A 15412-nucleotide genomic window follows, 5' to 3' on the forward strand; every position below is an offset into this window, starting at 1 on the left:
CCTGAGTGCTCATTGGAAGGACAGATAATGAAGCTGAAGCTCCAATATTTTGGCCACCTAATGCGAAGAGAAAACTCCCTGGAAAAGACCCTGATGCTGGGAAAGACTGAAGGCAAAAGGAGAAGGGGACGGCAGAGGATGAGATGGCTAGATAGCATCACGGATGCAATGAATATGAACTTGAGTACGCTCCGGGAGAGAGCGCAGGACAGGAAGGCCTGGCGTGCTATGGTCCATGGGGTCACGAAGAGTCGGACACGACTGAACGACTGAACAACAACAACAAATGATCTTTTTAAAAAGACCACGGAAAACAGCACCTGATCTGGCAACACGTGTTTTTGACCTCCATTACCTGCATCCTCCCACTTTCCGTTTTTCAGTTTCTGTTTGGGTTTGTTTTTATTCATTTGGCTTAACAGGCAGGCTTAATGGGGAGCTGCTAGGCTCCCCATGAAGGTGACTGCTAGGGCCAATGGCCATGCTCCCTCCCCTGGAGGGCTCAGGGCAGGTGAGAGAAAGGTGGCCTCTCCCCCCCCCCAGCTCACCTTTTGTTTTTCAGACCCAGGTGAAGGTGGGGCTTCCTGGGTGGGGGCTTGGAACACCCCCTTTCCCTGCAAGAGAGGAGAAGTCAGTCTGTCTATACTCTCATGTAATGGGAGGGGGTTCTTATTAGAAGGAGGGAGGCTAACTGTGTGGGCGAATGAGAGGAAGGTATGTTGGAAGACCCTGTTTGCTATGGTGGGGGGCAGGGGCTTGCTTTAATGTAGTGGGAAAAGGTTGTATTATTGGGGTGCTCACTGAAAGGAAGCTGATGTGGGACAAAATTCAGAAGTTGAGAGAGGAAGAGGGAGGGAAAAAAGGAAATGCCCCCTGAAAGTTGTTTCACTCGCAAGGGTAACAGCCAAACATACTTTCATCCAATCATTCTCATACTACTAGCACCCATGGTGACATGGGCTTTACATTAGTTTCCACTTTTCACAGAAGGCTGCAGGAGCAAACTGCTACACCTGAGCAGCCTCCAATAGTCCTGGATTGAAAGTTGACCAGATTTCAGAACTAGGAATGTTGCACCTTTTGTTTGCAATCCCTTCTTTAGGTACAAGCAGTGCCTTCTTCTTTAATTGGTTTCAAGCCCGATAGCCACATTTAAACTATTGCAATGCGCTCTACATGGGGCTACCCCGAAGAGTTCCAGAAGCTTCAACTGCTGCAAAATGCAGCAGCTAGGCTGTTAACTGGTGCACGGTATGAGGAACATATTACACCTGTCCTGAAAGACCCAAACCAGTTGCCAATTGCTTTCTGGGTTCAATTCAAGGTATTGGTCCTAACCTTTAAAGCCCTAAACAGCTTAGGAGCTGGCTATCTAAGGAACTACCTATCTTGCTATAAACCTGCCCAAGTATTAAGATCTGCAGAAGAGGCTCTTTTGAAGGCACCATTACCTGCAGAGGCCCATTAGTTTGGCACACATCAAATGGCTTTCTCTTGTGTTGCCCCCAAACTATGGAATGCGCTCCCTCAAGAATTATAATTTGCTCCCACTCTCTTGGCCTTTAGAAAAGATGTAAAGAGATACCTTTTTTAATTTAGCCTTTTAAAATGTGCAGTTTTTAATGTTTTTAGTTTTTCACTTTGTTTTTATTGTTGCAGGATATTATTATTTTAAGTTGTTGTACACCACCTTGATGGCTTTTTAGGAGATGGGGTGGTATATAAATGTTAATAATAAATAACAACCTAAAGTGGTTTTCCAAAAACCTTATCTCCTGTAAAGCAGGAATGGGAAACATGAGGCCCTTCAGATGTTTTTGGTCTACAAGTCCTATCATGCCTCACCACCAGCTATGCTGGCTTGGGCTTATGGAAGTTGTAGGCCAAAACATCTGGAGGGCCACATGTTACCCATCCCTGCTATAAAGGAAGTAGCTGCTAGGCAAGACTGGGTGCCAGGGACTACCTGCCCGTTTCACAAAATCATAGAATAGTAGGGTTGGAAGGGGCCTATAAGACCACTGAGTCCAACCCCCTGCTCAATGCAGAGATCCAAGTCAAAGCACCCCTGACAGATGGCTGTCTAGCCTTGTCTTGAATGCCTCCAGTGTGGGAGAGCCCACCACCTCCCTAGGGAATTGGTTCCATTGTAGTATTGCTCTGACAGTCGGGAAGTTTTTCCTGATGTTCAGCCGGAATCTGGCTTCCTGTAACTTGAGCCCATTATTCCGTGTCCTGTACTCTGGAATGATTGAGAAGAGATCCTGGCCTTCCTCTCTGTGACAACCTTTCAAGTACTTGAAGAGTGCTATCATATCTCCCCTCAGTCTTCTCTTCTCAAGGCTAAACATGCCCAGTTCTTTCAGTCTCTCTTCATAGGGCTTTGTTTCCAGTCCCTTCATCATCTTTGTTGCCCTCCTCTGAACCCTCTCCAGTTTGTCTGCATCCTTCTTCAAGTGTGGTGCCTAGAACTGGACACAGTACTCCAGATGAGGCCTAACCAGTGCTGAGTAGAAGGGAACTAGTACTTCCTGGGATTTGGAAGCGATGCTTCTATTAATGCAGCCCAAAATAGCACTGGCCTTTTTTGCAGCCACATCACATTGTTGGCTCATATTCAGCTTGCGATCTACCACAATTCCAAGATCCTTCTCACTTGTAGTATTGTTGAGCCAAGTATCCCCCATCTTGTAACTGTGCATTTGGTTTCTTTTTCCTAGGTGCAGAACTTGGCATGTATCCCTATTAAATTCCATTCTGTTGTTTTCTGTCCAGAGCTCCCACCTATTAAGATCAATTTGAATTTTGTTTCTGTCTTCCAGGGTGTTAGCTATCCCACCCAATTTTGTGACATCTGCAAATCTGATAAGGATTCCCTGCACCTCCTCATCCATTAATAAAAATGAGCCAAATATTTCACCTGGCCACCATGGTGGTGGCCATTGCTCAGGATTCCAGCTGCACAGCGTCCAATGATGAATTCACCAAAAGCATAGAGGAGTGGGCCATCTTTTTTAAGCCCCATCGTCAGCTGCTTGTGTGATTACCCCATGTTGGCTCATTCCTCTGCCCACAGGTACAGTGCTCTGGCAAACACAAAACGGCCTTGACCCTATTATCACAGGGAACCCTTGGTCCCACTTCTCCATCTGCCAGGATCACTGAGATAGAGGTGAGGCCCACCACTGGAGTATCTATCTTGGGAACTTGGATTTTCTCCATAACAGATTCAGGCAGTGAGTAGAGCTTGCCTTTTACCATCCTGCCTGAGGCACTGACTGATGGTTGTAAAACTGGGAGGAAAGCCTCTTTTGCTTCCTTGGGGAAGGGAGCAGCCATGCCCTATCCCTCAGAAAATTGCAAGTTGCAACAGGACTTAGAATTCAGTATCAGAAACAAACCTGTGAAAAATGGACATTCCTGACTACTAACAGTTTCTTTTAATTCTTCATCTGATAACTCCTCTGCTTTGCAAGGCTCCGGTGGCGCTCCAAACAAGCCTCCCTTCTGGTCAGTTCCATGACCAACTGTTCTAGGTCACAATCGTTTAGGGCAGTGGTCTCTGAACTTTTTTGATCGTGCACCCCTATCAGTGAAAAAAAATGAGCACCCCCCCAATATGTATATTTATAAATTATATACATGTACTACTGTACTAATGTATATTACAAAACATACACAAAATTATGTACATTACAAAACATACACAAAAAATAAAATTAAACAGGATGAGATAAAGATGAAATAAAATAAAAAACCTATTTAAAATATTGTTTATTATTAACGGTACAAAACCCCTTTTTGCTCTCACTAACAAAGATATTAATAATATTTTTAGTGACAGAAATGTGACTGAATATGCTCCATTATTTTTGAAAATCTTGGTTTAGCACTTTGTGATACAGTGATTCAAAGGTCTGGTTCTAAGTTCAGTTTATTTCGATACTTGGTTTTAATGGCTGCCATAGGTGAAAAAGACACCTCACAAAGATAAGTAGATCCAAATGGAAGAAATGCATCATTGGCTGCACTTACTAAATCAGGATACTCATTTTGCAATCCCATCCACCAAGTATGCAAAGGTTTTTGTTGAAATTCAGCTAGTAAATTTCCATCTTCCCTGATGTTAATCGGTTGTTCTTGCAAACTAATTGGAAGGTGTTGCATTGTTATATCTTCAACAACTGGGTTCAAAACCCACTGAAACTCTACATTTGGAAGATTTTTAAACAGGTTAGAAAATTCTGCTCTGTGGAACAAAAGATTTTCACGGTCACTCCCCATCTCATTACAAAGTATTGTAAAGATTCTATTCATTTATTTTATTTATTTATTTACAATATTTATATACCACTCCTCATCAGAATATTTCGGAGCGGTGAACAACGTAAGAATAAAACAATGGTTAAAAGAGTTTGAAAAGTTAAAACATTTTTAAAAAGACAAATCCCAACGAATTGGAATTCAACAACCCACGGCTGGTCATGCAAGAAGGCCTCTTGAAAGAACGTCTTCAGGAGGCGCCGGAAAGAACACAATATTGGCGCCTGTCTGACCTCTAAAGGCAGGGAATTCCATAGGAAGGGGGCCACCACACTGAAAGCTCTTCTCCTGGTGGACTCCAACCGGGCCATAGGTCCATGTGGAACCACCAGGAACATGCCCTCTGATGACCTCAGTGACTGGGCGGGTTGGTAGGGAAGGAGGCGCTCTCTCAGGTATCCTGGTCCCAAGTTGCTTTTAAAGGTCTTGCTTTTATAAAATTAACTACATTTATGACATCCTGTAGCATTATGTGCACTTCCGGCTCCAACTTCTTTGCTGCAATAGCTTGCCTATGAATGATGCAATGATTGTATTTCATGTGTGGTGCTGTAACCTTACCCTGGAATCCTTTTTTTTTTATTCCAGTCAAAGCAGCCACTCCACCACAGGTTTCACTTACACAGTTTTTCCATAAACATTGTTTTTATTAAAAAGCTCATTTACTATTGAGAGTATGTCTTCTCCGGTACATCTTTCCTTCAGTGGCTCAAAAAAAAGTAGTTCTTCGTGTATTTCATTATTGAAACAGAATCTAGCAAATGCCATAAGCTGAGACATGTTAGAAACATCTGTACTTTCATCCAACTGCATAGCAAACCACTAACACTGTGTAATTTGTTTTAATACTAGGTTCTTCAAATCTTCAGCAATATTTTCTATGTGTCTTCCAACAGTATTTGCTGACAAAGGAATGCATTTTAGTTTGTCGCCATATTGCTTTCCATGTATTATTTCAGCTATCTTTACTGCAGCAGGAAAGATAAGTGTTTCCCCAATGGTAAGTGGCTTTTTGTCTTTCGCTATTAAGAAACCTCAAAAGAGGCTTCTAAACATTTATCATTAAGTTTAATGAAATTCTGTAAAGTACTGGACTGAGTATCACATGACATTGCTGAAAAGATTGTAGAGGTTTGTCTTCATGGTCTAGATGCTTAGTTTTTAAATGTCTTGTTAATCGTGATGGCTTCAAACTATCATTAGCTAATATCTCAAGGTGCAATATACACTTAGGATGAAGTTCATCGTTAATGACAGTAGATGTAAATCCATATTTCAAATAGCCTTCTTGATAATTTTGAATTTTTTTGGCCGACTTGTCAGACCTGATTAGATCATCATTGTTTTTACCTCATAATGTAGCCGACGAAGAGCGCATACTAGTGGTGGTAGAAGTGTCAGCTCTGCCATTTTCTTGTTGCTTGCTTGTGGTCACATTATATTCAATCCGTGGTTTCTTTGCAGGAATCTTTTAAAGCCACCTATCCATTTCGTGAGGGTTAGTTTAGTTAAAACTAGATAGTCTGTAAATCTATGAGGGCACCACTATCAACTTGCAAGGAGGGGAAAGGTCTCCTTGCAAGGACGGGAAAGGCATGCTTGGCCAGGGTCCTGCCTGCGCCGGAGCAGAGAGTCCTGGTCGCCAGCCCCGCACCCTGAACAGAGTCCCTACTCCTTGGCTGACTGGTGGTTTGGCCTGGACTGTTAACCTTCCCGCTATCCTTTGGCAAGATGGAAGCTAAGAGGACAGTGCCCTTCCTTCTAGGCTTCAGTCTGCAAAAGGAGAGTGGGAAGGGTTAATCTCCGTCATGCTTTGCAGCAGAAGCAGGATAGAATGGGATCCAAGAGAGAACTTCCCTCTTGGCTCCTGTCCCATCCTGCCGCCGTCACCACCTACCTCGTAGGAGCAGCAGGAGGCTGCTCAATGATCAGGCAGCTCACGCACCCCCATGGATGGTGTCGCGCATCCCTCTTTGGAGACCACTGGTTTAGGGCATCAAGAAATTTAACCTCTTTGTCGTGGCTGGAACGTGCATTTATCCAATCAATGTGGGGGGAATTGAAGCCGCCCATTATTATAACACTTCCTTTTTTGGAGGCCTCTATGATTTCGTTTTCCATCTCAAGGTCACTCTGAGCATTCTGGTCTGGGGGACAATAGCATGTTCCTAGTACTAAATTAGTTTTGGAGCCTGGTATTGTGACCCACAGTGCTTCTGTGGAAGAGCCTACCCCTTTTAGATGTTCTAGTCGGCTCGACACTATGCCCTCTTTGATGTAAAGGACAACACCTCCCCCAGTACGCCCTTCCCTGTCCTTCCTATAGAGGTTATATCCAGAGATGACCATATCACACTGGTTCTCTCCACTCCACCAGGTTTCTGTAATGCCCACTATATCCAGGTTCTCCTTTAAAACCTAGCACTCCAACTCTCCCATTTTGGCTCCGAGGCTTCTAGCATTTGCATAAAAACACCTATACATGGTATCCCTCCCCAGATGCCTCTGGCATGTGCATCTTTTGCCTTGGGATGTTGGCCCCTTTGATTCACTATTATGTTCTACTATGTACTCCTGGCCTATTTCCTCCCGTTCTACATTTGGGCAATCAAAAACATTTTCATCTTCATCCCTCTGGGATGATTTAACCCAAACTGGGTGCTTCCCAGCTCCTGTCAGCTTTCCCCCAGGGTTTAGTTTAAAAGCTGTTCTGCCACCCTTTTTATGTTTAGCGCGAGCAGTCTGGTTCCATTTTGGTTCTGGTGAAGTCCATCCCTCTTGTACAAGCCCAGCTTGTCCCAAACCATTCCCCAGTGCAAATCTGAACTCCTCCCTGAACCACCGTCTCATCCATGCATTGAGACTCCTCAGCTTCTCCTGTCTAGCTGGCTCTGCACATGGAACAGGTAGCATTTCAGAGAAAGCCACCCTGGTGGTCCTGGATTTCAACCTCCCACCTAGCAACCTAAATTTGGCTTCCAGGATCTCATGACTACATTTCCCCATATCGCTGGTACCAACATGGACCACGACCACTGACTCCCCCCCAGCACTATCTGCCAGGCTATCTGGACAGTGTGTGATACCCACAACCTTTGCACCAGGCAGGCAATTCACCATGCGGTCTACACGCCCATCACAAACCCAGCTCTAGACCCAGAGAGATGTTTGAATCTCCCACTGCCACAAGCCCCACTCTCCATGGAGGCACATCCTTGGTACGAGAGGATATTTGTTCCCCGAGACCCGCATTCTCCATGACAGCCAAGGAGCTGTCACTCTGGGAGTTGGACACAGCTAATAGGTCCCTGAAGGGCTCATCCACCAACCTCTCTGCCTCTCTTAGCTCCTCCAGGTCAGCAACCTTGGCCTCAAGGGAACGAACTTGTTCTCTGAGAGCCAGGAGATCATTACTCCAAGAACACACCCACAGTTTCCATCCAGCAGATAGACAGTCGTATATGTGGCACTCAGCTATCAGCTGTACCAGGCCACTGTGTCACATCCCTTAATGTCAAAAATATGTGAGAAAGAGTGCAAGTGCCACTATGAATCATTGGTCTGTTTTGCCACAGCCTAAAGGAAAGCCAGGCCAATTGTCTGGGTATATGATGGAAAATTGAGGTCTGCTTTACATTTCCCAAATGGATTCAGCTTCACATTTTGCAGATATTAGAATCTCATGAATAATTTGTATGATTTGAAAATACGTTGAACAAAATAAAGGTAGAAGAGAGATTTTTAATAGTTTCAAATACATTAAGGCCATTGTAAGTAGGATTATTATTATTCCAAGCAATCACTACAGGATAAAGCAAGAATGAATTTAAATTAAAAATGAAAGATTATTTAACAATTGAACAAATTACAGCATTGTTATAGACTCAATACACACAAGAAGTGTCTATGTTTGCTGTTCTATTGCAGGATGAATGGCAAATTTATAAAGCACCTGTAGTAAATAAGTGCTATATCGATGCCCTTTAAGGCCTTCCCCCTCCCATCCCTACTCCACCTGTACATCTTGAACGAACAGTACATCCTTCCCTTCTCTTGGTATAATTTCACTGGTCCCCTATAGCCAAAACTTCTTTCTTCCTCAATCCTTCTTTCTTCCTCAAATCCACTCTGATTTTTCCCATCCTAACCTCAGAGCCCCTAGTTTTATCCATTCGAAACGCATTTGACAAACAACAATATTAACTTTAAAAGACTGGAAAATTTGTAACCGGGTTATGTTTTATCTGTCCTTCAACATTTTTTGTATCTTATTGTGAATTCTGAAGTTGGTTCATTTCTTGTTTACCAATTTACCTATGCTTGTACCTTTGCTGTGAAGTTTTTTCTATGTTTTATAAATCATTTTAATGGCACAGTACTGATCTCCTGTGTAAAATTTATTTCCTAATGAACTAGTTATACATTCATTACCTCCCATTGACACCTATTTAAAAATATAATAGGCTTGCAAGCCTGACATTCCATAATCATATTTGAAATTACCAAGCAACTTACAAAGAGATAAGTAAACTAACAGGTGTAGCCCAAATAAAAGCATTTGTTGTTCAGTCGTTAAGTCGTGTCCGACTCTTCGTGACCCCGTGGACCATAGCACGCCAGGCGTTGGGGTTTGCCATAGCTTTCCTCCCAAGGAGCAAGCGTCTTTTAATTTCATGGCTGCAGTCACCGTCTGTGGTGATCTTGGAGCCCAAGAAAATAAAATCTGTCACAGCTTCCATTTCTTCCCCTCCTATATGCCAGGAAGTGATGGGGCCAGATGCCATGATCTTAGCTTTTTTAATGTTGAGTTTCAGACCAGCTTTGGCACTCTCCACTTTCACCCTCAACAAGAGGCTCTTTAGATCCTCTTCACTTTCTGCCATTAGGGTGGAATCGTCTGCATATCTGAGGTTGTTGATAATTCTCCCGGCAATCTTAATTCTGACCTGTGATTCATCCAACCCGGCATTTCTCATGATGTACTCTGCATATAAGTTAAATAAGCAGGGCAACAATATACAGCCTTGTCGTACTCCTTTCCCAATTTTGAACCAATCGGTTGTTCCATGTCCAGTTCTTACTGTTGCTTCTTGACCCTCGTACAGGTTTCTCAAGAGACAGGTAAGGTGGTCTGGTACTCCCATCTCTTTAAGAATTTGCCACAGTCTCTTGTGATCCACACAATCAAAGGCTTTAGCGTAGTCAATGAAGCAGAAATAGACGTTTTTCTGGAATTCTCCTGCTTTCTCCATGATCCAGCGAATGTTGGCGATTTGATCTCTAGTTCCTCTGCCTCTTCGAAACCCCGCTTGTACTTCCAGTAGTTCTTGGTTCACATGCTGCTGAAGCCTAGCTTGTAGGATTTGGAGCATCACCTTGCTGGCATGTGAAATGAGTGCAATTGTACAGTCGTTTGAACACTCTTTGGTGTTGCCCTTCTTTGGAATTGGAATGTAAACTGACCTTTTCCAGTCTTGTGGCCACTGTTGAGTGTTCCAAATTTGCTGGCATATTGAGTGCAACACTTTAACAGCATCATCTTTTAGGATTTTAAATAGCTCAGCTGGAATGCTGTCATCTCCGCTAGCTTTGTTGTTAGTTATGCTTCCTAAGGCCCACTTGACTTCACTCTCTAGGATGTCCGGCTCCAGTTCAGTGACCGCACTATCATGGCTATCAGGGACATTAAGATCTTTCTGTCAAGGGCTCCTTGGAGGCCTCTCTCAGTCTAATCCAGTAGCCAAGTCCAGACACAGACAAAGGGATTCTTTTCAAAGCTTTATTCCTCTTTAACAACTTAACAACTCTACTGTTAGCAACTAGATATGAGCAGCAGAGTACCTATACCCTAAGTTGGAACAGTTGGTCCCCGTTTGAAAGGGAATTACTGGCAGACCCTGAACTTATGGGCTAGGGAGAGTCCCTCCCCTTTTCCCTTGGATACTCTGGGCGCAACCATTGTTTGCGCGCCAACCAGGCACTATGCCTCCTTTCCGCGCCCTCCATTTGGCGCCGCTCCCTGCGTCAGCGTCGCGCGTCCATCAAGTCTGCTTCCCGCGCTCTGTCACTCCCAGGACTGCTATCTAAGCTAGGAATGCCAGTGGGAGGAATCTCTGTCAGCTGTCGGCCCTGGGAAAGATGAGCGCGCTCCTCTCCCAGGAGCGGCTCCTCTTCCTCAGAATCAGAACTACTCTGGGATTCTATGGGCTCAGTGTCCACCCTGACACTTTCCTGGATAGTTCTTCTGTGTATTCTTTCCACCTCTTCTTAATCTCATCTGCTTCTGTTAGGTCCCTGCCTTCTTTGTCCTTGATCATGCCCGTCTTTGCACAAAACGTCCCTTGAGATCTCCGATTTTCTTGAAGAGATCGCTAGTCTTTCCCATTCTGTTGTTTTCCTTGATTTCTTTGCATTGTTCATTTAAGAAGGCCTTCTTGTCTCTCCTTGCTATTCTCTGGAACTCTGCATTCAGTTGGATATATCTTCCCCTTTCTCCCTTGCTCTTCGCTTCCCTTCTTTCCTCAGCTACTTGTAAAGCCTCATCAGACAGCCACTTGGCTTTCTTGCATTTCTTTTTCTTTGGGATGGATTGAGTTGCTGCCTCCTGAACAATGTTACGGACCTCCGTCCATAGTTCCTCAGGTGCTCTGCCTATCAGGTCTAATCCCTGAAATCTATTCCTCACCTCCACTGTATATTCATAAGGGATATGATTTAGGTCATACCTGAATGGTTTAGTGGTTTTCCCTAGGCTCTTCAATTTAAGCCGAAATTTTGCAAGAAGCAGCTCATGATCTGAGCCACAGTCAGCTCCAGGTCTTGTTTTGACTGACTGTATGGAGCTTCTCCATCTTTGGCTGCAAAGTACATGATCAATCTGATTTCGATATTGATCATCTGGTGATGTCCATGTGTAGAGTCGCCTCTTGTGCTGTTGGAAAAGAGTGTTTGCTATGATCAGGGTGTTCTCTTGGCAAAACTCGATTAGCCTTTGTCCTGCTTCATTTTGTACACCAAGGCCATGCTTGCCTGTTATCCCGGTGATTTCTTGACTTCCTACTTTAGCATTCCAATCCCCTATGATGAAGAGGACATCTTTTTTGTGGTGTTAGTTCTACAAGGTGTTGTAGGTCTTCATAGAAGCGATCAACTTCAGCGCCTTCGGCATCAGTGGTTAGGGCATAGACTTGAATTAAAAGTATACGTAAGAGATATTCAATTTTCCTGGGTAAAGCAAAAACCAAGCAACATTTACCAGTTGAAGTCTTCATGTTTCTGCCATGCTGCTTTGCCATTTTTAGTTCAAACTTCAAAACATTTAAGTCAAACTAAAGAAATGTGAATATTTGCTTCCAGAAAATCAAAGTATCCAGTATCAGCCTAAGCTGCAAGTATTAAAAACCAAAGCTAAAAATCACGCCAGAATACCTGATTTTCAGGCCAGAGCACCTTCCATATAGATAAGAACAATGGAAGGAACAAATGGCATATTAAATAGGACATTATTTGTAAACATGTGTTATATGAGTTCTTAAGCATACTTTAAATATGCAAGGTATAAAATATTCAGGGTACTCCCAATCTAATTTTAGTGATTTATACTTCAGGTGGGTTTGTTACCAGTTTCAGCTTTCAAAAACAAACAAAATACTCACTTGGGATGATGAAGCATTCCTTAACATTTTAAGGACCACAGAAGTACACACACAAAATTCCCATTAAATTAAGCACAGAACACCGCTACAAAGTGAAGTGACAACCTGTACAACAGCATTACTTGTACTTTGAATCTTCATAGAGTAACATAAGCAAAACAGACAAGTTCTTACTCCAAGAAGCTTACCATCTAAGTAGAATTTATCCAAAAGCTTTTTTATTAGTAGTTCAGGTACTAAATGAATTTCAAGGAAAATGTAACAAGTCTGTTCAACGACAGTCTTCAGAGATTTTTTTTTTTTTAATCTTCAGGAAAAATATTTACATTTGAACTGTTACTCTGTTCTATTACTCTAGTTACATTAATATTATAATCTAGGAGGTGTGAAAAATTACCCATTCTATAAAATACTTACATATGTATGGGAAGCAATGATTCAATGGTCCAGTTCACATGATAACCGTGGCTTGTTGTTGAGTTATTTGAGGGTTGTTTCCCCCACAAACAAGCCATGCTGCCCAGGTTTGGATGACAAGCCGCACCCGGGCAGATAATCAGACAAATGGTACCCAGCGTGCGCTGTGGCTTGAACAAGCCCCCACGGCTTGTTTAACCTGCGGTGATTGTGAGAACCAAGTCAATGTCTTAAAAGTGCCTTTTCAAGAATATCTGCCAAACAAGAAGCAGCATACAACATTGTATTGAAGTGTCTAACTACACCCCTAGTGCTCACATAACTAAAAAAATTAATAATAAAAATTTAATAAATTTTGTTAAATGAAAAGTTTAGGATATCTACAGATGTACAGAGAATACACAGTGCCCTTATTATTTTGAATTTATTTGCAAGTGCTATTACTTCACTAAAATTATGGGATGCACATCATCATCTAGCTCATGCGACTCCTATCTCTTATGCAGGTAACTGTTAACAAGCACTTTTCTTGGACCAACACTGATTCTGCAACCATAAACACAAGAAAAATATATTTCCCCAACTCTCAGTAACTACCTCTAACCCCACCTCTTAAAGGTACTGAAAATAGGCTACAATTAACCCTTATTTATTTATTACATTTCTATACTGCCCCCAATAGGTGAAGCCCTATTTATAAGATGAGACCAGACTCTTCTGTACTAAAACATTTGATTGGCTAGAGGTGGTCATGCAATCCCTGCTAATCCCTACAGGAGATTTTTCTGAAACTCACACCTTTGATGGCAACAGAAAGGAAGTCTCTGGTCACGTTTTCATCATAAATCCTATCTGCTTCACCTTGACCTCCCCCCTCACCCTCAGCATCATTTAAAACAGTACTACTACTTTTATCCCATGAATAGTATCCAATGCACCCAGACTGTCTATCTGACTTCTTACCTTGCTTACACTTTCTAGGAGTGAAGTCTAAAAAGTCAATTTAGTCAGATAGAAAACTGAGCCAGGTTTACAAATAAGACAGAAGTATGAGAACTTGTAAGATGACAAACATTCCTTACCCTGGAAAGATGACAGGCACACTGAAGACAAAAAGAACAAAAAATGCACTTTCTTGATTACCTATTCATTTTTCATTAGCAGCTTCAGGTACAGATTTTGAAGAGTTGAAAGGGTTTTTTAAATCACAAAACCTGCTAATATGTACAAAAAATTAAGCACAGCCATACTGATTTCATTTCACACACTTTCAAGGGAAAAAATAGCAAAGTCTTCTGAAGTGTTTCTTAGCACAATTATAAGATCAGAGCACAGGGAAAAGGCAGTACTGCTGTTGTACTCAGTGTTAGAGTAATACCATTATTCTTTTGAAGTAAATAAGAAAAGTATCTGAATACCGATACAATCAATACTTTCACAGAAGTACATTCCAGTATTATATATTCATTCTATGTAAAGAATTTAAGTTATTACTCACCATTCTTCAGTGGTTTGCTTAAAAGAATTTAAAGTTACTCACCTTTGATTTTATATAGAATGGAGATGACTGCTGATGTATTGCTAAGTCCATGATGCTATTTGAATTTGTGACACTATTACTATGAGTGTGTTCATCATCTCTGCTGCTTTCATCAGATTGATCAAAATCATCACTATCCTGGTCCATTTCTTCCTCTTCCTCCATCTCCTCCTCCTCCTGTTCACCAGCATGTTCATCTTCTTCCTCCTCGTCTTGGTTGCCAGAGTATTCTTCATCCACTGCGATAAATCTATTGTTGTTTTCCTCTAACTGCTCATGTTGGGACTCATTTCTGTGACAGAGTCCAGGTTCCCCTCCACCTATTTCCCCATTCCTTGCAACATGCACCTCCTCTTGTTGCCGTAACTGTTGCTGCTGCTGCTGCTCCTCCTCTACAACTCGATTCATCTGCTCTTCATCCACTTGGCTTGAGGAAGCATTACCTCGAATAGACCCACCAGTTCGTCGTCTCTTACTGCCAACAGACAGCAGTTCTTGATTCATTTCCAAAAGCCAGCTTGCTACTTCTTGGACCTTTGCTAGACTATCTGAAGATGCAAATGTTTTCACATTCTGAGAAGGAAAAGAATAGAATTGTTACAAGGATTATACACTTCACTAACATGTCAGTTATTCATACAGACCTAGCCTTAAAATATCTCTCTGACCCAGAACCGTTCTAAGCCCAGTACAGCAGCTTTATTTTAAATTTGGAGATGTAATACAGCCATTCCAATATCAAATTAAGCCCTGTTCTTATGCATTTTAATAAGTAACTAATTTTATACCTTTCGAGTAAATATAAGACAGAAATGAGAATATGAATACTGAACACTAAATGCCCCCTTAATATAATAAAGCTTTTGTGGTCCATAAAAACTAAATTTGGCACCCTGGGCAGCATTAATTATGATTAAAGTAATATAAATAATGAAAACTATTGTTTTGCAAAGCTACTTCTAAATTTATTTCCTTCACAACTGGTTACAGAGAATGTACTTTCCACAGTTATATAATGATTTCATATGGCAATGCACCTTAAGGAACATAGACATAAGCATGGCTGGTGACAGCCTGAAAGCTTGGAAAAGCTCTTGAACACAGCCAACAAATAATTGGCTATTCTGCTGAATGCAAAGGTTTGCAAAAAAAGACTTACAAATTTAAACATCATTCTAGGGCTGCTTATAAGATTTCTAACTTTTAAAATATATTAGATGCTCTCATCCTAACCCAAAGAAGCCAATCTACTTGCAGAAACAGCCTTTCAAGCACAGCTTAACTGCATTCCTAGAACAAAAGACTGCTGTTAGAGTGGAGGGAAAATACCCACACAAATCACCCATGGTTATGGGAGCAGTTCTCTTGTTCTGGGCACGTACCCATTTAAAAAAGGATCAGCAGTGTCAGCTGTAACAACAAACACCTGTTCAGTGTATGGTACGAGACATATATGCTGAACTACATCAACATCTGT

At 42.1% G+C, this 15412-nt stretch overlaps 1 protein-coding gene across 4 annotated transcripts in view; it reads right to left on the reverse strand.

The window, feature by feature from the left end:
* The window catches only part of FBXW7 (F-box and WD repeat domain containing 7), a 200450-nt gene that overhangs the window by 120985 nt on the left and 64053 nt on the right, over positions 1 to 15412 (reverse strand). For all 4 annotated transcript variants that reach the window (XM_084856267.1, XM_084856268.1, XM_084856266.1 and 1 more), the window contains one exon: positions 13936 to 14508. In XM_084856267.1, the coding sequence (XP_084712393.1) occupies positions 13936 to 14439 (504 nt within the window). In that variant the 5' untranslated portion in view covers positions 14440 to 14508. The remainder of the gene's footprint in view (positions 1 to 13935; positions 14509 to 15412) is intronic.

This window comes from Heloderma suspectum, chromosome 5 (genome assembly GCF_057233095.1).
Source record: "Heloderma suspectum isolate Gila_16-S chromosome 5, 16-S_ref, whole genome shotgun sequence".
Lineage (NCBI taxonomy): Eukaryota > Metazoa > Chordata > Lepidosauria > Squamata > Helodermatidae > Heloderma > Heloderma suspectum.